The 23,929-nt window shown below is 58.0% G+C and overlaps 1 protein-coding gene across 4 annotated transcripts in view; it reads left to right on the forward strand.

The window, feature by feature from the left end:
• SLC11A1 (solute carrier family 11 member 1) overlaps positions 1–23,592 on the forward strand; it is a 34,026-nt gene extending 10,434 nt beyond the window's left edge. For 3 of the 4 annotated variants that reach the window (XM_084642652.1, XM_084642653.1, XM_084642651.1), the window contains 14 exons: positions 4,100–4,227; positions 9,769–9,891; positions 11,065–11,184; positions 12,492–12,598; positions 13,507–13,577; positions 15,551–15,618; positions 16,768–16,923; positions 17,461–17,619; positions 18,251–18,340; positions 18,830–18,949; positions 21,188–21,337; positions 21,485–21,558; positions 22,064–22,217; positions 22,884–23,592. In XM_084642652.1, coding sequence (XP_084498778.1) covers positions 4,100–4,227; positions 9,769–9,891; positions 11,065–11,184; positions 12,492–12,598; positions 13,507–13,577; positions 15,551–15,618; positions 16,768–16,923; positions 17,461–17,619; positions 18,251–18,340; positions 18,830–18,949; positions 21,188–21,337; positions 21,485–21,558; positions 22,064–22,217; positions 22,884–22,997 — 1,634 coding nt within the window. In that variant the 3' untranslated portion in view covers positions 22,998–23,592. The remainder of the gene's footprint in view (positions 1–4,099; positions 4,228–9,768; positions 9,892–11,064; positions 11,185–12,491; positions 12,599–13,506; positions 13,578–15,550; positions 15,619–16,767; positions 16,924–17,460; positions 17,620–18,250; positions 18,341–18,829; positions 18,950–21,187; positions 21,338–21,484; positions 21,559–22,063; positions 22,218–22,883) is intronic. The other variant, XR_014713502.1, reaches the window with a different exon arrangement.
• Positions 23,593–23,929: the final 337 nt, after the last annotated feature.

Consider the following 23,929-nt stretch of genomic DNA (forward strand, 5'->3'; position numbering starts at 1 on the left):
ACTGGGTCAGACCAAAGGGCCATCCAGCCCAGTATCTTGTCTGCCGACAGTGGCCAAGACCAGGTAATGATCTGGTAACAAGTAATGATCAAGTGATCTCTCTCCTGCCATCCATCTCCACCCTCTGACAAACAGAGGCTAGGGACACCATTCCTTACCCATCCTGGCTAATAGCCATTAATGGACTTAACCTCCATGAATTTATCCAGTTCTCTTTTAAACCCTGTTATAGTCCTAGCCTTCACAACCTCAGGCAAGGAGTTCCACAGGTTGATTGTGCGCTGAGTGAAGAAGAACTTCCTTTTATTTGTTTTAAGCCTGCTGCCCGTTAATTTCACTTGGTGGCCCCTAGTTCTTATATTATGGGAACAAGTAAATAACTTTTCCTTATTCCCTTTCTCCACACCACTCATGAGTTTATAGACCTCTATCACATCCCCCCTTAGTCTCCTCTTTTCCAAGCTGAAAAGTCCTAGCCTCTTTAATCTCTCCTCCTATGGGACCCGTTCCAAACCCCTAATCATTTTAGTTGCCCTTTTCAGAACCTTTTCTAATGCCAGCATATCTTCTTTGAGATGAGGGGACCACATCTGTATGCACTATTCAAGATATGGGCGTACCATGGATTTATATAAGGGGGAGGTCCTGGATGACTGGAAAAAGGCTAATGTAGTGCCCATCTTTAAAAAAGGGAAGAAGGAGGATCGGGGGAACTACAGGCCAGTCAGCCTCACCTCAGTCCCTGGAAAAATCATGAAGCAGGTCCTCAAGGAATCAATTCTGAAGCACTTAGAGGAGAGGAAAGTGATCAGGAACAGTCAGCATGGATTCACCAAGGGCAAGTCATGCCTGACCAACCTGATTGCCTTCTCTGATGAGATAACTGGCTCTGTGGATGAAGGGAAAGCAGTGGATGTGTTGTTCCTTGCCTTTAGCAAAGCTTTTGACACGGTCTCCCACAGTATTCTTGCCAGCAAGTTAAAGAAGTATGGGCTGGATGAATGGACTACAAGGTGGATAGAAAGCTGGCTAGATCATCGGGCTCAATGGGTAGTGATCAATGGCTCCATGTCTAGTTGGCAGCCGGTATCAAGCGGAGTGCCCCAAGGGTCGGTCCTGGGGCAATATCTTCATTAATGTTCAATATCTTCATAAATGATCTGGAGGATGGTTTGGATTGCACCCTCAGCAAGTTTGCAGATGACACTAAACTGGGAGGAGTGGTAGATACGCTGGAGGGTAGGGATAGGATACAGAGGGCCCTAGACAAATTGGAGGATTGGGCCAAAAGAAATCTGATGAGGTTCAACAAGGACAAGTGCAGAGTCCTGCACTTAGGACGGAAGAATCCCATGCACCGCTACAGACTAGGGACCAAATGGCTCGGCAGCAGTTCTGCAGAAAAGGGCCTAGGGGTTACAGTGGACGAGAAGCTGGATATGAGTCAACAGTGTGCCCTTGTTGCCAAGGAGGCTAACGGCATTTTGGGCTGTATAAGTAGGGGCACTGCCAGCAGATCGAGGGACGTGATCGTCCCCCTCTATTCGACATTGGTGAGGACTCATCTGGAGTACTGTGTCCAGTTTTGGGCCCCACACTACAAGAAGGATGTGGAAAAAATGGAAAGAGTCCAGCGGAGGGCGACAAAAATGATTAGGGGGCTGGAGCATGTGACTTATGAGGAGAGGCTGAGGGAACTGGGGATGTTTAGTCTTCAGAAGAGAAGAATGAGGGAGGATTTGATAGCTGCTTTCAACTACCTGAAAGGGGGTTCCAAAGAGGATGGCTCTAGACTGTTCTCAGTGGTGGCAGATGACAGAACAAGGAGCAATGGTCTCAAGTTGCAGTGGGGGAGGTTTAGGTTGGATATTAAGAAAAACTATTTCACTAGGAGGGTGGTGAAGCAGTGGAATGGGTTATCTGGGGAGGTGGTGGGATCTCCTTCCTTCAAAGTTTTTAAGGCCCGGCTTGACAAAGCCCTGGCTGGGATAATTTAGTTGGGGATCGGTCCTGCTTTGAGCAGGGGGTGGGACTAGATGACCTCCTGAGGTCCCTTCCAACCCTGATATTCTATGATTCTAAGGGCAATAAGATATTCTCCGTCTTATTCTCTATCCCTTTTGTAATGATTCCTAACATCCCGTTTGCTTTTTTGACTGCCGCTGCACACTGCGTGGACGTCTTCAGAGAACTATCCACGATGACTCCAAGATCTCTTTCCTGATTAGTTGTAGCTCAATTAGCCCCCATCATATTGTGTGTGTAGTTGGGGGTATTTTTTCCAATGTGCATTACTTGACATTTATCCACATTAAATTTCATTTGCCATTTTGTTGCCCAATCACTTAGTTTTGTGAGATCTTTTTGAAGTTCTTCACGGTCTGCTTTGGTCTTAACTATCTTGAGCAGTTTAGTATCGGCTGCAAACTTTGCCACCTCGCTGTTTACCCCTTTCTCCAGCTCATTTATGAATAGGTTGAATAGGACTGACCCTTCGGGAACACCACTAGTTACCCCTCTGCATTCTGAAAATTTACCATTTATTCCTACCCTTTGTTCCCTGTCTTTTAACCAGTTCTCAGTCCATGAAAGGACCTTCCCTCTTATCCCATGACAACTTAATTTACATAAGAGCCTTTGGTGAGGGGCCTTGTCAAAGGCTTTCTGGAAATCTAAGAACACTATGTCCACTGGATCCCCCTTGTCCACATGTTTGTTGACCCCCTCAAAGAACTCTAATCAATTAGTAAGACATGATCTCCCTTTGCAGAAACCATGTTGATTTTTGTGCAACAATTTATGCTCTTCTATGTGTCTGACAATTTTATTCTTTACTATTGTTTCAACTAATTTGCCCGATACTGACGTTAGACTTACCGGTCTGTAATTGCCAGGATCACCTCTAGAGCCCTTCTTAAATATTGGCATAACATTAGCTATCTTCCAGTCATTGGGTACAGTAGCTGATTTAAAGGACAGGTTACAAACCATAGTTAACAGTTCCGCAATCTCACATTGGAGTTCTTTCGGAACTCGTGGGCGAATGCCATCGGGTCCCGGTGACTTGGTACTGTTTAGTTTCTCAATTAATTCCAAAACCTCCTCTAGTGACACTTCAGTCTGTGACAATTCCTCAGATTTGTCACCTACAAAAGACGGCTCAGGTTTGGGAAACTCCCTCACATCCTCAGCCGTGAAGACTGAAGCAAAGAATTCATTTAGTTTCTCGGCGTTGCCTTTATCGTCTTTAAGTGCTCCTTTTGTATTGCGATCGTCCAGGGGCCCCACTGGTTGTTTAGCAGGCTTCCTGCTTCTGATGTACTTAAAAAACATTTTTTTAAGCCTTATGGCTTGTTCCTAGGGAGTTCCCTGAAGGAGCCCCCTGGTGCAAGCCCCTAGTTCCCTCTGGCACAGAGAGAGTCCCCAACCCCTGCTGTACCCCCGGGTTGATGCTAGTGGGCCCCACATGAGCCGACACCAGAGTGAGTCAGCCACAGTAGCTCTGCCTGCCTGGACCAGCCTTCTGCGGCTGGACATCAGGAGCCGGTTATTGGTTACCAAGGTGACGGAATAGCAATGTACTGATTTCTCCTTGCCCTGGCACCCCTGGGAAGCTGCTGGAAGTTGAGGCGCAAGATACAGGTAGGGGGACCCAGAGGTGCCTGCAGTCATATGCACGTTACCCCCAATGCGTTTGCATCCCATTGGCGGGGGTGCCATGGAGGGGGCAGGGCTGCTCAGAGTGGGGGGCGAAAGGAGCAGTTTGCCCCGGGCTGCCTATTTGAGAAGGACCCCAAACCGATGTGATCCAGCATGCGGGATCACATTGTGCTCCCCTGCCAGGCCAAACCTGAGGGCGCTGTGACCCCACGCACCAGGTCACGACGCCCAGCACGGGGAGCTGGGCCCAGCCCCACAGCGGAGGAGCCGAGCCACAGCTGCGGGGTGAGTGCAGTTGTCCATATCAGGTGAGAGGATTTCTGGGGGCACCCTCCAATATTTCAGGGTGGGGATGGGGGGGGCAAGTTATGCCTTCCCCGGAGGATGCTGGAGCGAAATGGACATGTTCGTTGATTTTCCTTTGGTTTGGCTTCCCCAGGCAGCAGGAGGTCCCAGCAGCGGAATCAGAGGGGCCAGAACTACAGCACAATGGGACCCCCAGAATCGCAGCCACGCCGGGATCAGACGTACCTGGATGAGAAGATCGCCATCCCGGATGTGGGAGGGGTAGGTCCCACCAATGTCTCGGCACGGAGGACTGATCTCCCCACTGCCACAAGCATAGCAGGCACTTGAAGTGGGGAGGCAGACTGGGCCAGTCCATAGGGCACCAGGCTGGTCATCAGGATGCCTGGGTTCTATTTTATTGTGGGCCAGTCACAGCCCGGCTCCAGGCCTCAGTTTCCCCTACTGTACACAGGGGCTCATGCTGTTGGCTTTCTTTGCTGCAGTGCTCTGAGATCTCTGGATGAACAGCTCCTCGTGGAAGTGCTGAGCTCTGTAACAGTGAGGTAGAGCTGGCCTGGTCACTAATAATAATCATCTGCACTTCTTCAATAGCGTTTTTTACCTCTCAACACTGCATGGCGAGTGGCATTATCCTCACTTTACAGATGGGGAAACTGAGGCACAGCGCTCTGCGGTCACCGGCCCAAGGTCACCCAGCAAGTCAAAAGCAGGACTAGCCCCTAGGTCTCCTGCTGCCTGCATTGACGCATTTGCCATTAGAACACACCGCCTCCCCTCGCTGGCTTTCCCATGGTCCCTCCGCTGTGTCCCCACTGACATCCACGGACCCCAAAGCCCCTCTGCAGTGGGTGAGTGGGGGTTTCCGGGCACAGGGGATACCAGGGCAGCCTATTGGCCTGTGATTCCCGTCTGAGCCGAGCCACCAGGGCTTTTCTCCAACACCAGAAAGGCGAAATAGAAGAAGTTTCATTCTGGTTCTTCCAAGTGGGATGCTAGTGAGAACAGACCCACGCAGTGTTTTTGCTACATACCCATGAGAGGCTGCACTGGGATGGTGACCTGCAGTGCTGAGAACTGGGGCAAGGGTGGCTCTTGTTCTGGGTTTTTAAAAGGAAGGGAGCTCTTGGCATTACAAATTCAGGCTTTGTGGCTTCACTGTATTTCCTGGGAGCCCGGCGCACCAGCGGGATTGGGACAGCGCACACCGTGCAGAAGTGAAACCCGCTTAGCTGGGAGGGGAAGTGAGTCTTGTTCAGACTGTTTAGTGCTCTGTTTTCTTTGAACTCAAATGCCTTGAGGATGGTTAGGAGAAAGGCTGTCCGTGTGAAAGGCTTAACAGCCCAGCCTCTTTCAGGTAAGGCCTCCTGCTGCATGTCTCTGGGTTTCCAAAGAATTTGCCGTCAAAATGCAGGGAAGACAGGAGCTGACATGCCTGGTATTTTCTGTGGTTAAAAAAATAAGCAGAAAAAACCATTTAAAAAAATCTCTTTCAAGCTTTTGTCATCCATCATCAGTGGGCCTGTCCCAATATTCTCCCTTTGCCGATCACCGTTACAAACCCCAGCCAGGGACTGGAGCTGGGCTCAACATGCAGAATGTGAATGGGGACTAAGATCCTGGTTTCAACCTCTGCAAAGCAAAGTGGGGGTTGAATCCTGGGTTTGCTGGCTTGGCCCATCTCTGGGGGAGCTTATGGCTCAGGGCCTGGAGGTGGGCTGACCTCTCAGGCAGGGGCTCCAATCCCGGCCAGGGTGGTGGTCAGGGAGAGTTCTCCCCGAGTCCTGGCACGGCACCCATCACCAGGTGCTGCTGTCCGGGGTGACATGAGCTGAGGGGCGAGGGGGGTTCACACCAGTTCCTAGTGGCTAAGTTTCCAAATCTCAGGGGGAATTAACCAGCCTCCTAATGGGCACCGACTTTCTTCTTTCCTCCGGGGGGGTGCTTTCACTCCTCCGCTTTGCCCCGAGGCCTTGTCCCCGCTCCGCACCAACCCCACGGCCCCACCCCCACTCCACCTCTTCCTGTCCCCCGCCCCGCCCCACCCCAGGCCCCACCCTCACTCCACCTCTTCCTGCCCCCACTCCGCACCACCCCCACGGCCCCACCCCCACTCCACCTCTTCCTGCCCCCCCGCTCCGCCCCACCCCACCCCAGGCCCCACCTTCACTCCACCTCTTCCTGCCCCCGCTCCGCACCACCCCCACGGCCCCACCCCCACTCCACCTCTTTCTGCCTCCAGGCCGCCCCGCCCCAGGCCCCACCCTCACTCCACCTCTTTCTGCCCCACTCCGCACCACCCCCACGGCCCCACCCCCACTCCACCTCTTTCAGCCTCCAGGCCGCCCCGCCCCAGGCCCTACCCTCACTCACCTCTTCCTACCCCCCACTCCGCCCCCCCAGACCCCACCCCCACTCCACCTCTTCCTGTCCCTGCTCCCCCCCCACAGGCTCCACCCCCCCTCCACCTCTTCCCACTCCCGCTCCGCCCCCTCCCCCCAGTGCCTGCTGCCTGCCGCTGAACAGCTGATCTGCGGATGCCTGGTGGGTGCTGAGCACCCACTATTCTTTCCCATGGGTGCTCCAGCCCCGGAGCACCCATGGAGTCAGCACCTATGAGCCTCCTGGCTGGCAGGCCCAGCAGAGAGGACCAGGACCAAATGGGCCCTGGGCAGTGATCTCCTGTCTCCCGCTAGACTGAGTTTGCCCCCGCAAGGTGGAGGGGAGCCTGCCCCATTGCCATGCTAGACGGCACTGACGTATCATAGAATCATAGAATCATAGAATATCAGGGTTGGAAGGGACCCCAGAAGGTCATCTAGTCCAACCCCCTGCTCAAAGCAGGACCAATTCCCAGTTAAATCATCCCAGCCAGGGCTTTGTCAAGCCTGACCTTAAAAACCTCTAAGGAAGGAGATTCTACCACCTCCCTAGGTAACGCATTCCAGTGTTTCACCACCCTCTTAGTGAAAAAGTTTTTCCTAATATCCAATCTAAACCTCCCCCACTGCAACTTGAGACCATTACTCCTCGTTCTGTCATCTGCTACCATTGAGAACAGTCTAGAGCCATCCTCTTTGGAACCCCCTTTCAGGTAGTTGAAAGCAGCTATCAAATCCCCCCTCATTCTTCTCTTCTGCAGGCTAAACAATCCCAGCTCCCTCAGCCTCTCCTCATAACTCATGTGTTCCAGGCCCCTAATCATTTTTGTTGCCCTTCGCTGGACTCTCTCCAATTTATCCACATCCTTCTTGAAGTGTGGGGCCCAAAACTGGACACAGTACTCCAGATGAGGCCTCACCAATGTCGAATAGAGGGGAACGATCACGTCCCTCGATCTGCTCGCAATGCCCTTACTTATACATCCCAAAATGCCATTGGCCTTCTTGGCAACAAGGGCACACTGCTGACTCATATCCAGCTTCTCGTCCACTATCACCCCTAGGTCCTTTTCTGCAGAACTGCTGCCTAGCCATTCGGTCCCTAGTCTGTAGCTGTGCATTGGGTTCTTCCGTCCTAAGTGCAGGACCCTGCACTTATCCTTATTGAACCTCATCAGATTCCTTTTGGCCCAATCTTCCAATTGGTCTAGGTCCTTCTGTATCCTATCCCTCCCCTCCAGCGTATCTACCACTCCTCCCAGTTTAGTATCATCCGCAAATTTGCTGAGAGTGCAATCCACACCATCCTCCAGATCATTTATGAAGATATTGAATAAAACCGGCCCCAGGACCGACCCTTGGGGCACTCCACTTGATACCGGCTGCCAACTAGACATGGAGCCATTGATCACTACCCATTGAGCCCGACAATTTAGCCAGCTTTCTACCCACCTTATAGTGCATTCATCCAGCCCATACTTCCTTAACTTGCTGACAAGAATACTATGGGAGACCGTGTCAAAAGCTTTGCTAAAGTCAAGAAACAATACATCCACTGCTTTCCCTTCATCCACAGAACCAGTAATCTCATCATAAAAGGCGATTAGATTAGTCAGGCATGACCTTCCCTTGGTGAATCCATGCTGGCTGTTCCTGATCACTTTCCTCTCATGCAAGTGCTTCAGGATTGATTCTTTGAGGACCTGCTCCATGATTTTTCCAGGGACTGAGGTGAGGCTGACTGGCCTGTAGTTCCCAGGATCTTCCTTCTTCCCTTTTTTAAAGATTGGCACTACATTAGCCTTTTTCCAGTCATCCGGGACTTCCCCGGTTCGCCACGAGTTTTCAAAGATAATGGCCAGTGGCTCTGCAATCACAGCCGCCAATTCCTTCAGCACTCTCGGATGCAACTCGTCCGGCCCCATGGACTTGTGCACGTCCAGCTTTTCTAAATAGTCCCTAACCGCCTCTATCTCCACAGATATCCTATCAGCCCAGTGTATCCTGTATCCTATCAGCCCAGTGGGGGCTGAGGCTGGGATGGGGAGTAACTCTCTGTGGGGGGGAGCTGGGGTTTTCCCATCAGACCCCTTAGTCTTGTCCCACTCCCTGCACCCCACAGCCCACTGAGCATGGCAGTAGGGTGGGCTCCTGTGTCTTTATGGGAGAGCCAGCCCCCATGGCCATCGCTCAGCTCCGCTTGAGTGCCCAGTGGGCACCAGAGGCAGGTACCAGGGGGTCGCTGGGGAGAGCTTTGCCGTGGCAGTTGACTCAGGGCAGCTGCCTCTCCTGCCCTCTGACGGGGGTGGGGGCATGTGTCCAGGGGCCGATCTCCCCTTGGTGCCAAGAGTTGGGGCTGCCTTTGCCTAGAGACCGTAGTGCTGATGGCCTGGACACGGCCAGGCTGGTCCAATCCCCACCCTCTGGTCGGGGATAGAGACCCTCCGGCCCGCACCATTTCGTAAATCAGAGAAAGTGAGAGACACGAGACCAGAGAGATGCTGACCTCAGCCAAGGACAGCGCTGCCAGGGTTAAGAAAGAGGAACTGGGAGCCAGGAGGTGAGGGGGCAGGCCCTTCCTGCGCTAGAAGGGACGGAAGGAACTCAAGGGTCGGGGAAAAGGAAGCAGGGGTTGATGTGACACATGGGGGCCACACACAGGCCTGGCCTCCACCCTGCTCAGGCTGTGAAAAATGTCACGCCCTGTGTGACGTCCTTAGTTCGCCCTAACCCCCCTTGCGGGCACAGCTTGGGCAATGGAAGAATTAATCCGTCAGCCAAGCTGCTGTAACACGGACCGCCCCACAGACACCACCGAGCGGCAGTGGGGATCGAACCCCCGGTCGCCAGTCCCCAAAGCAAAAGGCCCTGCCAGCTGAGTTAGAGGAGCGGCTACACGGCTGCGCGTATGATGGTGCATTGGGAACAGAACCTGTCTGATGCCGGGCGTGGGGCTCACACTGGTCACGGCAACCCCCACAGGCCAGCTCCGGCAGCGGGCTATTCAGGGACGGCTCTGAGGCCAATTCCCTTGGCCAAAGCCCCAGGTGCGGTGCAGGGAGGGTTGTGGGACCAGTGGCTGGGGTGGGGGATGTGGCAGGATGCTGCCCTCAGGTGTCACTCAACAGGCCTGCGTATCCCATCATTCCACGCCTGCCCCTCCCCAGCCCCGCCACCCCAGCCTGGTCTCTTCCTCTGCACTTCGAGCTGCGGAGATCTGGGCACATGCAGCTTTGCAAAGTGCCCGTCGCCCAGCGTGGCACATGCTGGCGCATTCCAACCCTGCCGTCGGGGCGCCTAGAGGGATTGGCCCTTCGGAGCCGTGCCTCCCCTATGCCGAGCAGTGGGGAAGCCAGGACAGGGGGCTCATGATGGCTGCTTCCCCTCTGCCCTAACCCCCGATGCAACTTTCCCTTCACAGCCCGGCTTCAGCTTCCGGAAGCTGTGGGCTTTCACCGGCCCTGGGTTCCTCATGAGCATTGCCTTTCTGGACCCGGGGAACATCGAGTCAGACCTGCAGTGTGGGGCCGTCGCTGGGTTCAAGGTGAGCGGGGGGGGGCGTTCCCCAGTGACACCCGTGCCGGCCTCAGCCAGGAAGAGCAGCCTTGTGTAATGCTCCTCCGAGATGGCTCCCAGCCACTAACAGCACCAGGCCGGGTCATGGCGGGCGACCGGGAGAGCATCCTCCATTGGCTGCCTGCAGGCACCGGGCTCCCAGCACGGCTCACGGGGTAGGGGATGTGCCAGGCTGGCGGATGGGCCAAGCTTGCCATACCATAGGCACCACGTGTCTGGCGTCCGTCAGTACCACCCTGGGGCTCCCAGCGCCTTGGGACAGGTCTGTACCGCGCCTTGCACTACGGGGCCATGATCCCAGGTCTGGGGTTTGCAGGCTGTACCACAATAGCCCCCCAGCAAGCACCGATCATTAAGGTAACGAGGTAGCAGGTGTATGCCGCACACCCAGCCGCCCCACACAACTGAGGCCACAGCCCCAGCTCCCCCCTCTCCGCTCACGCTGGCTCTGGTGTGGGTTCCCTGGGGTCTGGCTCTACTGCGGTGGGTTCAAAGTCCTGTCTGGGGTATGGAGGGGACCTTCCCGGACCCCTAGGCCAGAGGTTCTCAACATTTTTCTTTCTTAACCCCCTGCTCCCCCCCCCAGGCATGCTATAAAAACTCCACGGCCCCCCTGTGCCCCAATAACTAGTTTTCTGCATACACAAGCCGGGGCCGGTGTTAGAGGGTAGCAAGCAGGGCAGTTGCCTGGGGCCCCACGCTACAGGGGTCCCCACAAAGCCACATTGCTCAGGCTTCGGCTTCAGCCCCAGGCAGTGGGGCTGCGGCTTTCTGCCCTGGGCCCCAGCGAGTCTAACGCTGGCCCTGCTTGGCGGCCCCCCTGAAACCTGCTCGAGGCCCCCTAGGGGGGCCTGGACCCCTGGTTGAGAAGCACTGGGCCAGGCTATCCCTCGCTGACCCAGAGTCATTCAGCCTGCAGGCAGTGGGCCTGCCCCAGTGAAGTCAATGGGAGTTTTACCACCGACTCCCCTGGGGACAGGACCAGGGCTGGTGTGTTTAGGTGAAGCCTCCGGCGCTTTGCTGGGTCTGTAGCTTCTGTCTCCTGATCTCTCCTGGGCTGGGCTGGCTCCTGGAGCCCCTGCTGAGAGGCTCTGCGCGTGCCCGCTCTGCCCTCCAACAGCCTGCCCCTCCATTGCTCTAGCTGCTGTGGGTGCTGCTCTGGGCCACCATCCTGGGGCTGCTGTGCCAGCGGCTGGCTATCAGGCTGGGTGTCGTCACGGGAATGGACCTGGGCGAGGTCTGCTATCAGTACTACCCAAAGGTGAGTGCCGAGGCCCCGGGCGGGCGCCGCGGGTCGCAGCCGGAAGCCTCACCCCGCAGGGGCGGATGGCGGGGAGCTTTGGCCACCGAGGTCCGGAGAGCAGCGAGCCCGGGCTGGGCTGCAGGGAGAGCCCCCAGGCTGCTGACATTGGCCCGGGCACGCTGGCCGGCGAGACAGGAGTTCAGCGAGCCCAGGAGGAGGCTGCAGCCATTTGTCTGGGTTCCTCTGGCCTCGGTCGCCAGCCCCGCAGCTCAGATTCATGCCCGGCTTTGCAGCATCAAATGGCTGCGTTGGGTTTTTCAACCCTTGGGTGGATTTGGGGTCACTGGAAAGGGTGGGGCTGGTGGGATTGGACACAACCAGCTACAGTGCAGGACGGTGCTTTACAAACACACACACACTCTGTGTGGGCTCTGGTGATGCCCCTCAGTCCCGACCCGCAGCCCCCTGCTAGCCCAGCCCGTTCAATGAACGTGGGGATCATTCCCTAGAGAATTCTACAAACTTTAAGGTCACACTGAGCCCATAAGACATGTGGCTAGAGAGAATCCTAATTAACCCCAGGCAAACAGCCCTGGGGCTCTGAGACGCAGAGCGAGCCCACGCCAGGTTCTTCCCGAGGGGAGGGCTGACCAGAGTGTGGGGTTAGCGTCAAGTGGAGTATATGGTTACCTCGCTAAGCTCCCGGGTAGCTCAAATGAACGGCAGGAGCAGACAAGCCCTTTAGGAAGCGGGAGGCTGTTCCCCCATCAGAGCTCTCTGCAATCGGGGTGAGGAATCCAACCGTATATTATACCCCAGAGGAGAGGGAGGTTATCATGAGGCCTCACCAGTGACTTTTTAATGATCCCCAAACCCCCAGAAAATCAGACCTGACCCACCCCTCCTACTCTCACTACTTGTAGCAAAAGAGCAGCCAGCTGCAAGGAGAACTGTGGGCTTGTGGTTAGAGCAGCAGACTTGCAATCAGGACTCCTGGGTTCTGTTCACAGCTCTGGGCAGGGGTCTAGTAGGGGAGACTGGAACTGGGGACTTCTGGGTCTATTGTCACCTCGGAGGGGGCAGGTGTGTTGTTAGAACTGGGAGCCAGGACTCCTGGGTTCTATTCCCAGCTCTATGCATGGCACGGGGCATGTCTCTGTGCCTCAGTTTCCCAATCTGTAACATGGGGGTAGTAACATGGGTCACATGGGGGTTGCAAGGTTTGATAAAGTGCTCTGAGGTCCCTGGCTATGTGAAGCCCCAGCCTGGAGTCCGAGCCGGCCAGCTGGGGTTCCTGACTGTGCCATTGGCCCTGTTTGCTGCAGGTACCGCGCGTGCTGCTCTGGATCATGATCGAGATCGCCATCATTGGTTCCGACATGCAGGAGGTGATCGGGACGGCCATTGCTTTCAGCCTCCTCTCGGCCGGACGGTAACACCCACAATTACTCCTGGGTGCTAGGGAAGCCGGGCCTAGAACCCCAGGGACCTGAACTAAAAGAGCACTCCCTGAGCTTTCAGCAGTAGTGAGTCCCTTATCCTCTCTGTGGGTGACATCACAGGTACAAACCAAGCCAGCTTGTTACACGATCCCTGTAGCATGCCGGATCCTCATGTTAGCAGCGCTGATTCCTAACCCCAGGGACCAAATGCAGGACCAGCTGGTTCTAAGAGAGGCAGGATTAGCTAGATATCTCAGAGCTGGGCTTTGCCTGCTTTCCTCACCCGCATGCTTGCACGGGGAGACTCCAGCTCTAGGCTCAGGCAGTCCTGGGCCTTCTCCTGAGACTGCCTGTGGTTTTTAGGCTGGGTTTAGAAGCAGGACCCAGAGACAGATTTTAGTTGCTGTCAAACCAGGCTGCCTTCCAGCCAGATCCCTCCAAAGCTGCGTAGCCCTGTTACCCAAAGTCCTGAGCCCCCTGGGCTCCATCGCTGGCCAGGTTTGAATCAGGATGGGGTGTGCTTCTAAAGATCCACCCTAGCGCCAACGGGAGTGAATTCAGGAAAGTCCTGTGGCCTACAGGACGTCAGACTAGATGGTCACAACGGCCCCTTCTGGCCTGAGGCTCTACGAAGCCAGCGTCCCTCTGCAACCTGCTCTTAACGCCGGAGCTCCGGGGCTTGGATTTAGCCCAGCGCGTCGCGCTCCCTGAATGCTGGTGCACCGGAGACAGAGTCACTCAGCAAGCGAAAGCGCAGCTCAGCTTTTCCCAAGCAGAGACGAACCCTCCCCGCACCTTCCTCTAGCAACGGGGCTGCTTGTCCAGCACGAGACGGCGTCAGGAATGACCCTCCCCTGCCTTCGTCATAGCAGTAACCTCTGATTTCCCCCCCCCGCAGCATCCCCCTGTGGGGCGGAGTCCTCATCACCATCATCGACACCCTCGTTTTCCTCTTCCTGGATAAATACGGTAAGTTCTTGGTACCCCGGGCTGGGGGCCGGGGGCTGCGGGTGCCACCTACCCAGTTTAGATGGAGGGTGTTTGGTTAGGAAGCTGCAGAACAAGGAGGCTTTTCCCAGGCTGGTCCATTCCATGCTCCCTTTCCCAGTGCGAAGCTGCCTCCTCTCTTGGCTACCAATCTGCCCAGCTTGCTGCTCTCTGTAGCCCTGGCCTCTCCTGGGACTTCTTAAAAATCAACTCAACACTTAACAAAATACTCAGCTCCCCGCCGCGCTCCCTGCCAGGGGGGTGGCTTCGTCTCCTCCGTGGCGTCAACCCAGCCAGGACCCAAGTCAGAGGGCGGCAACTTCTCGGCAGGATGGAAGGGAGACACAGGTGGCCCGGTGAGATCTGCACCGTGGGGGCTGCCGGCAGTGAGGGAGCCAGGGGGCGGAGAGAGGTGGGTCTGACACAGTGTGGCCCATGTTGGGAACCACGGGCCTGCATCACACAGGCTATGATGGATCATGCTGCAAGGGGAACTGACAGGCTGGAGGGAGGTTACTAGAGGACAGTCTAGGGACCAATCTGATTTTAATTAATGACCTTGGCCCAAAAAGTGGGAGTGGGCTAATAACATTTGCAGATGACACAAAGTCGGGTGGTATTGTCAGTACGAAGGGGACCAGAATATCATACAGGAAGATCTGAACCAGCTTGAAAACTGGAGTAATAGAAATGAGATGAAATTTAACAGTGCAAAGTGCCAGGCTGTGCACTTAGGAACTAACAACAGTAATTTGTGCTATAAGCGGGGGAGGTATCAGTTGGACGTGACCGAAGCACAGAAAGACCTGGGTGTATTGGTCAGTCACAGCATGACTGTGAGCTGCCAATGTGATGAGGCTGTGAAAAGGCTAATGCCATCCTAGGCGAGGTATTTCCAGTAGACACAGGGAAGGGTTAGTACCATTATACAAGGCACTGGTGAGACTCATCTGGAATACTGTGTGCAGTTCTGGGCTCCCGTGTTTAAGAAAGATGACTTCAAACGGGAACAGGTACAGAGCAGGGTTTTTAGGGTGATCGGAGGAATGGAAAATCTGCTTTTTGAGAGGAGACTAAAAGAACTCAGCTTGTTTAGCCTGACCAAGCGAAGGCTGAGGGGAGAGATGATCTATCTCTATAAATAAGTCAGAGGGATAAATAACAGGGAGGGAGAGGAGTTATTTAACTTAAGTGTGAATGTGGACACAAGAACACCTGGATATAAACTGGCCATCAATAAGCTTTGGCTTGAAATTGGAGGAAGGTTTGTAACCAAGGTTTGTTCCAGGTTCTGGAACAGCCTCCCAAGGGGAGCAGTGGGGGCAAAAATACTAATTGGCTTCAAGACTGAGCGTGATAAGTGTACGGAGGGGCTGGGATGATGACACTGCCTACAATGGCAGGTAGCCGATCTTCGACTGCTACCAGCAAGTATCCCCAACAGCCGGGGATGGGACACCGGATGGGGAGGGCCCTGAGTCACTACAGAGAATTCTTTCCCAGGGGTCTGGCTGCTGGGTCTTGCCCACATGCTCAGGGTCTGACTGATCGCCAGATTTGGGGTTGGGAAGGAAATTCCCCCCAGGTCAGATTGGCAGAGACCCTGGGGGGGGTTCGCCTTCCCCTGCAGCATGGGGCCAGGGTCACTCGCTGGTGTGAACTAGAGCAAAGGGTGGATTCTCTGTCACTCGAAGTCTTTGGGCCATGCTCTAAGGACTCAGTAACTCAGCCAGAGCTCCGGGGTCTGTTACAGGGGTGGGTGGGCAAGGTTCTGCGGCCTGCGAGGTGCAGGTCAGACGAGATGCTCATGATGGTCCCTTCCAGCCTCAGACTCTCCGAGTTTGTGAGATTGTCCCCAAGCCAAACGTGCGGCCTGGTCCCAGGGGCTGGGTTTGAGCTGCCTGTCTGAGCCCGGCTGCAGTGTGGAGCTCCCCTGTTCTCCATTTCCCCTCCAGGTCTCCGGAAGCTGGAAGCCTTTTTCGGTCTCCTGATCACTATCATGGCAGTGACCTTTGGCTACGAGGTAAAGAGACATTTCCCCGCTCCTTTGTGCTTAGCGCTGCCTTACCCAGCCCTTGCGTACGGGCAGAGGAGGAACGGCACTGAGTTCTCACCACAGAACTGCCTCGGGCCACGACCACAGGCTGAGAATCCACAGAGGCCACCTGTGGCCGAGGGGGAACAGGAAGATCCGACTGGAAGGTGCCTCCTGAGTCCAGTCCCCTGCTATCACAGGCAACCCCATCAGCTAATCCCGCTCACAGGTTTCTCACGCTCCCTCTTAAACCTGGTTAGGCTACTTGCCCTTGTGCTCAGCGAGCGTGCCGCGGTGGGGATCCAAGCTGCCCGTGTTACGGAGGGGCCACTTGGGCAGCCCTTATCTGGTCTCACAGACCCGTCTGGCCAAAGAGAAATCTCAGTGCACTGGGCACGGCTGGAGCCTGCTCTGGGAAGCGCTGGGGTGGGGGGAGCAGACGGGCGCGTCTTTCCTCTTGCCCGGGCTCCTCCACAGGCCTGCTCCCAAACATAGCAGCTACCAGCCCCTCAGTGCAGGACTTAGCTATTTTTATAGGGGTGCATCAGCTGCAATCCCTTCCTTGGGCCGGGGTCCTTGCTTGTCTCACAAGCTAAGCAGGGGGATGCCTGATCACTATTTGGATGGGAAACATCCCCTCCAGGGAGAACGAACTGGCAGCCGGTGCTTTTCCTTGGGAGGGTGCTGGGAGGTGCTGCCTTTCGGCTGCTTGCGATCATTAGAGACCGTGGACTTTGGGGTGTCGGCCCTGGCTAGGGCGTGTCGAAGTGCTTTGCCCCCCACGGCGCGGGGTGGGGATTCTTGTGGTCGTGTGCTGTGACCTCGTCGGGCCCGGCGGGGACTCCATGGAGCTGGGGAGGGGGACTGCCCCAACGGGAGCTGTTCAGGGGATTGCTCGCTCACTGGCTCTTTGCCTGGCCGGCCAGCGTTAGCATTGCCGGCAAGGGCAGAGTGGGTCGTGGAGCCGGAGTTAGGCTCACTGGAGCTGTTCTGTGGGAGACCTGGCACGGGCAGCATCAGCAGTGCCCCCGTGGGAACCTCACCTCAGCCTGCCCGTGAGGTGCCACCGAGCGCAGCGGGTCCCTGGTGTCCGTGCAGGACCCGGCTGCAGCCCGCTCTCCCCTCCTCTGTCCCCAGTACGTGGTGGTACGGCCTGTCCAGACGGAGGTGCTGAAGGGCATATTCTTCCCCTACTGCCGCGGCTGCGGACGGGAGGAGCTGCTGCAGGCCGTGGGCATCGTGGGCGCGATCATCATGCCACACAACATCTATCTCCACTCCTCCCTGGTCAAGGTCAGGGCTCAGGGGTGGGCGCCTGTCCCTGCCATGGATGCCAATCAACAGTCCTCCCCCTTCGTCCTGGGGGGTGCTTCTGTGGCCCTCAGGGGGTCTGGTGTGCGCACCATGGAGTCACAGCCATCAGCGGCATTAGGAGGCCATGGGTGCAATACCTTGACCTGCCAGAGGGGGGCGCTGTTGCACTCCCTGCCCCTGCTACAGCTGGGGTGGGGATGCAGCGGGGCAGGAGAGCGAAGCGTGGGACTGGGAGGCCACAGGGTGGATACTCAGGAGGTGGGAGAGTGGGTGGGACTGGGGGCAGTGCCCTGGGAACAGGAGACAGATGCTTGGCTCCTCCGTCCCGTTGGGTGGGGGCATCAAGCCCCAGGCTGCGCCCCACACCATGTCCCATGATAGTCCCATGAGCCATCTGAGCATGCCCTCCCCGCCATGGGCTCAGAGCTCCCCAGGGGGCCCATAGCCCTGTCCCAGGCTGCTGAGCCCGGCTTCCCCCTGCCCCGGCCTAGCCCCCTGCTGTGTGCCCCTGCCCAGACCCGCGAGGTGACGCGCTCCGAGCGGCAGGCGGTGAGTGAGGCCAACAAGTACTTCCTGATCGAGTCCTGCATCGCCCTCTTCGTCTCCTTCCTCATCAACCTCTTCGTCATGGCCGTCTTCGGCCAGGCCTTCTACCACCGCACCAACCAGGACGTGGTGAGTACCCGTCACCAGGGGGCGGGGGGGGCCTTCTCCCCTACTCAAGGCCCCCGGTCCCACCACCATCTCTGCTGAGCCGCCGCCAACCCCGGGCTTCTGTCTCAATGCCCTGCCCTGCGAGAGGCTGTGTGATCATCCTCGGCTGAGTTTAAAGCTTATTGCCCCACCAGAGCCCCTAGCGACTACAAGCACCAGCTGCCTTGGGGACTAGAACTCTCGACCTTCCGCGCTAAAAAGCCAGGCCGCTACCCCAGGAGCCAACGGGGCAACTCCCCCCCCCATTTTCCAGCCACTAGGGGGAGCTGTTACCTGTCGGACTCATGGCGTGCACTAGAGGGCAGCAGGGAGCACACCCACCCTGCAGCGATGGGGGCCACCCGCCCCCGGGATCTGACAGGCACTCTTGCAGGTGGGGCTGGTCCTGCCGTGGGGGCATGGCCGTCACACGCTTGGCCCCGGGCAGCCTTAAGGGCAGGGATGCGGGGAGGCGTGGTCAGCTGATTGCTCAGCCCGCTGTAGGGCCGGCCTGCTCCTGCCCCCTGCCAGTGCCTCCCCCTTGCCCCCACCCCAGCGAGGTCATTTGCCAGGCAGCCTCCTGACCGGTGGCCCCGTGCCCCGTGTGTTTCAGTACAACGTTTGTGCCAACAGCAGCGTCAGCCAGTACGCCCCTATCTTCCCCAGGAACAACGAGACGGTCTCCGTGGACATCTACCAAGGGGTGAGTCGGGGGCACAGACACCCCCCTGCCCCGGGAGCTGGGGCTGGGCTGCTGGGGAGGGGGCACGTGGGGCTCAGTGGCACAGGAAAAGCCTTAGCCCCATGGGCGAGGGGGAGGGTTTGCCCATTCTGGTCTCCCAGGGCAGGCTCTTTGTCTGGCAGCACCCCCTGCACCGGCCTCAGCCTTCAGGTGCCCACAATCCTCTCCCGGGTCCCTGCTGGAGTCATCAGGGTCCTTTCTGTTTCCCCCACCCCTTACACACCCACACACTCAGACCCCACCCCGCCCATCACGCCCAGAGCCTGCCACCTCCCCTCCAGCTGAGAGCCGGACCAAGGGGTTACAGCTGAGCAGCCTCCCGCTCCCCCGACCTGCCAGCCTGGGGTAGGAGAGGCCGGGAGCAGATCCCGCCCCCCCAACCCCACAGGGGAGGGCTTGGGGTTCCTCTTTGGACCGTGCTAACACGGGCTCCACTCTGTCCCCCTTCAGGGCGTCATTCTGGGCTGTTACTTCGGCGCTGTTGCTCTCTATATCTGGGCCATCGGGATTCTGGCAGCGGGGCAGAGTTCCACCATGACCGGGACCTACGCCGGGCAGTTTGTCATGGAGGTGAGAGACGGGAGTTGATACTGGCTGGGGGGGAAACAGCGCTTCCCCAGAGGCCCATTGGCTTCTGCACAATTCACGCTTCGGTTTGTGTAATGGTGTTTCCAGCCCTTATTGCTGCAAAGAGAAACGTGCAGCTGTGACCCTGCTGCCTGCCTGAGTCTGCAGAGAGCCTGCGTCCAATCACGGCACCAAGCCAGGTGTGAACTGCCCCCTTCTCCCCAGTGGGGTGTTGACTCTGGAGTCTAATGACACCAACAACCTCACCGTTTAACTATTTCACTGCTGAGCCTCTTACCAGAAACATCTGGCTGCTCTGGGAGCTTGGGTGGAGCTAGAGTAAATGCCCCCATGCCTGCCGGCTCGCTGTCCCCGAAAGGAAGCAGATTGGAAGCACTGGCTGGAAGTGGGGTCTGTCTCTCTCCCCCTAATCCAGGCATTTATACCAGACTCCTCAGCTTGGTGCCGGGTGCCTGGCACAGCTCCACTGGGGAAAAACCACTGCGGGGTTATCGGGAGTTTGCTCCATTTCCCCTCAGCCCCTTCCCCAGGACAAGCAGCTGTAAGTGTCTGTAGACTGGCGGGAACGCTAAGGTGCAAAGGTGGGGTGCAAGGAAGACCCTGATCTCTTGCCATTCCCAGGAACTTTCTGCAAATTCCAGTCTGCAGAACTCAGGTTGCCTCCCTAAAACTCCCGCTGCGCTTTCACTTCGAGACATCAGCCCGTCACCCTCCCTCTTCACACCTGGTGGGCTGCGTTGTTGCTCGCTGCTGCAGCGCCCCACCCCAGAGGCAGCATGTTCCCTTCTCCCGGGCGTTGCTGTCCTACCACGAGACTGAAGCGCCCTCTGCGGAGCCCTTGCAAGCCACGATTCTACAGCTTTGCTTAGCTCAGCAGGTCTCACGGAAGGGAGTGGAGGAGGAAACTTTTAACAGCCTCTTTCTGCTGAGTAGCATAAAAATATGACAGCGCGGGGTTCAGCAGGGTTAGACACCCTCTTCTTTTTAATCCTGAGTTACAGGAAGAGGAACAGAATCTGCAGTGACAGCTGCTAGGGGGAGAGTAACAACAACTGGATATGGGGAGACAGCATAGACAACCCATGGAACTCATGGCCACATGCTATTAATAATATTAACCCGGGCAGAGGATTACTGAGGTTAATTTATGGAACTCACTCCCCACTGACATTAATTAGAGAACAGGAATTCCATTTTGTGGCAGATTTTGAGATTTCAGAACTTGATTTCATTCCAATTAGGAACAAACACCGAAAATTTCAAAATTCTCCACCCATCCCCAGGCTATGGAGCGTGCTTTGAAACACGGGTTGGCTCACCCGGTCACTAACCCAGTGTGGACGCGGGCGGCGAGTGGGTGCTTTAACCCACCTTCCCTGGGCGGGGTGACTCCTGCGGGTGGTGAGGAGCCTAGTTAACGTGTGTTTGAACCCCAGCTTTGCTCCTTCTGCAGCGCCGTCCCTCCCCACCAGGGGGCAGGAGCCTTTGGGAAGGGAAGCTCTTTATTTTGTGCTGAGCTCCTGGGGCTGGGGGGGCCAAAGGCAGGGGGTGTCTACTCAGCAGAGGACACTCCAGAGCCGGACGGCCCGATCCTGCAGGGCGGGGTGTGTCCTCCACTTCCGTTGCAGATTCTCGGGAATTAGAGTCTGCAACGGAAGTGGAGGACACGCCCTGCCCTGCAGGATCGGGCCGTCCGGCTCTGGAGTGTCCTCTGGGGGACAAGGGGGGGCGGGGGGCTGTATTGATGGTGGGTTCTTAGCACAGGAGTGAGTGCTGGGAGGGTGAACTGAGGTGGTGGGGGCTGAAGTGAGGGGGGCCTGAACTGCGCGGGGTTGAGGGGGGAGAGAACTGGTAGGGGACAGGATGATTGGCTGGGCAGGAGACAGGCAGAGGTGGGAAGTCAGAGCTCCTGCAGCCAGGGCCAGAAATCACGGTCTCCAGAGCAGGCAGGAGGTTGTCCCACGCCCACGCCCTGGGGAGGGCTCGGGGGAGCCCAAACGTCAAGACCCTGCTCGGAAAAACACAGTAGAATTGCTTTGAAAAATCTCATGAGTTTTGGAGCCAATCTCCTGGTTTTTGATCTCTGGACGTTGCCAGTCCGGCCATTGCAGGGGCAGATCAGGCTCCGGGGCCCTCCTCCCCGCCAGTGACCCTGCGGCGTCAGGCGCCCGGTGTCGTTCTCGCTCACTGACGGGGCGTCCCCGTTTGTCCCCTCCCCAGGGGTTCCTGCAGCTGCGCTGGTCCCGCTTCACCCGCGTGCTCTTCACCCGCTCCTTCGCCATCCTCCCCACCGTCTTCGTCGCTGCCTTCAAGGACGTCAGCCACCTGACGGGGATGAACGACCTGCTCAATGTGCTGCAGAGCATCCTGGTGAGAGCCGGGCCTGGACCTTGGGCACAGCGGATTCGGCGGGTGGGGAGGCAAGGGGGGGCCAGACGTGGTAGTGGGGGGTGGGGCGGGGGCAGGTACCTGGGAGCAGAGTCCCCTCCCCTCTCACCCTGACCCGCTGCCTTGCAGCTGCCCTTCGCCGTTCTCCCGGTTCTCACCTTCACCAGCATGCGGCCGCTCATGCAGGAGTTCACCAACGGCGTGTGAGTATCTGGGGTCCCACCTCCCCGCCGGGCTGATGGCTGGGGCGCAGGCAGCCTCCCCGGGGCGCCCAGCGTCCAGATCCCCCCCAAATGCTGAAATGAACAAGCAGCAGGACCCCAGAACTTTGGAGGCGTTTGGGGTTCCTCAGGCCCTGGGGGAGGGGCATCCTTCAGCCAGTTGCGTGGCTGGGTTGCGGGGGAGGGTCGCAGGTGGGTGCAGGTGGGCAGGCCGTGCTTGCCATGGGCTCGCCGCGGCCCCCTGGGCCTGGGCCTGCAAGGGCCGGGCTGGCAGCACAGGGCGTGGGAGCTGTGCCCTGGCGCACGGCCCCGCACGGGCAGGCTCAGCCGCGTGTCAGACCCTCCCGCGCCATTGCGCCCCCCTGCACGGGGCCGGAGGCAGGGCGGAGCGGGGCCGGCCCGTGCAGAGTCAGAGAGGTTGGACCCCCACCCAGGCAGCTGTCGGGAGGGGGCCGGGCCGGGCTCACCGGGGCTCTGGTCTCCGCAGCGTCGGGAAGGCGCTGATGATCCTCATCGCCGGGCTGATCTGCGCCATTAACCTCTACTTCGTGGTGATCTACATCCCTACGCTGGGCAGCATGGCCTACTACATCCCCCTGGCCTTCGTGCTGGCCGGCTACGTGGCCTTCACCGCCTACCTGGTAGGGCAGCTGGGAGCGCTTTGCCTGCCCCTGGGCAGCAGGGGGCGGGGCCTGTGCTCTGGGGCTGGGGGGGCCTGTGCTCTGGGGCTGGGGGACCCCGTCCTGGGCTGGGAGGGAGTACTTGGGCGGGGGGTGATTGTGAGCTCTTGGGGGGATCAGGCCCTGGGAGTTCTCTGCCAAGTCCTGCACCTCGTGTCCCTCCCCAGTGACTGACTCCAAAGGGGACCCCACTGCTGGTCAGATAGGGGAACAATGAGGGGGACCCCTCACAGCGCAGCCCCAGTGATCAGAGCGAGATTGGGCAGCCCCTACCCGCACCCACTGGGTTTTCAGCAGCACCTGCTGTCTGCAGAGGCGGGATAGGGGCTGGTCAGAGACGGGCAGACCCTAGCCTGGGGCGGATCAGAACCAGCTGCCGCATTATCCGACCCCCAGGCCCCAGTCGGTGGTGGGCTTGGTACCAGGCCCTGGTCTCTCTCTGGAGCGTGGCTCAGGGCAGGGGCTCTGATCCCACCGCGCAGGCTGGAATCTGGGGCAGAGAGCGAGTGGGGGTCACAAGGTCCTCTCCCCCCCCTTGCTTCAACACCCCCAGGCTGCTCTGTCCCCCCCAACCCAGCGCTCTGTCCCAATCAGCAGCTCAGTCGCTTTCTCTCTCGCCCCCCGTAGATCTGGACTTGCTGCATTGCACACGGAGCTGACTTTCTGGCCTGGGGACACCACAGCCAGTTCTCCTACGGGCTCCCCTCCACCGACCCGCCTGGCTGGGCAGGGCCCCGGTGACGCGTCGTGCCCCTACCCGCCGGGCATTCGCGCCACAGGCCTGGGCTGCCTCTGGATTTGTCGCCGTCCCAGGCGGGAACGAACCCATCGCCACACAGTCACCGTCACCGGCAGGGCCGGGGTTCAGGGCTGGGCTCCCTGCTACCCCCCCGGACTGACAGACATGCAGCATCCCAGGGCATCTCCCCTTCTCAGCAAGCTCAGGGCGTGGGGGGCAGCACTGACCAATCAGCACCTTCGCGGGCACCTGTGATCACCCCCCACTGCCACAGCCCCGCTGGTGCTCCCCAATCCTGATCCGCACCCCCTGCTATCCTAGCTCTGGTCCCCTCCTCCCGTCCAGTGCTGCCGGTGCCCCTCAATCCCGACCTGCCCGTGAAATAATGACCCTAAGTTCACACTGATCATGGAGGTAACTCAGCCCCCCGGGGATCCCACTGTGAGTAGCCCTTGCTGGCTGGGGTCCGGGGAATGGGCTGGGAGGGGCCGGAGCTGTGACTGGAGTAAAAGCTGCAGTATCCCGGAAGGAGACTCACGGAGAAGGAGTCCAAGTCCCGGGAAAGTGCCGCTCTGTGAATAAACTTGATTTCAAGGATTTCCTACAGGAGGGTCTGGTCATTGGCTGGTGCAGGCCCCGCAGAGGGAGCAGAAACGAGCCACCCCTGGAACCGAGCCAGCCCCACTGGCCAGCCTGGTCCTCGGTCTGAGCCTCCCTGCAAGAGTCCATTGTCACCCTTCAGGGTCAGCCACAGGTCATAGCCCAGAATAGGAAGATTTTCCGTGTGCCCATCGCCTCCTATCCCAAAGCGCGTCCCAGGGCACCCTGGGATGCAGCCACCTCTGGGGTGGAGGACAACGGGCATAGTGCAGCAATGCTAATCAACAGCAGGGGGGACTTTGGCAAATGCCCTGGGTTGACTGTGGCCAGGCAG

This window comes from Lepidochelys olivacea (genome assembly GCF_965140295.1).
Source record: "Lepidochelys olivacea isolate rLepOli2 genome assembly, chromosome: 11".
NCBI lineage: Eukaryota > Metazoa > Chordata > Testudines > Cheloniidae > Lepidochelys > Lepidochelys olivacea.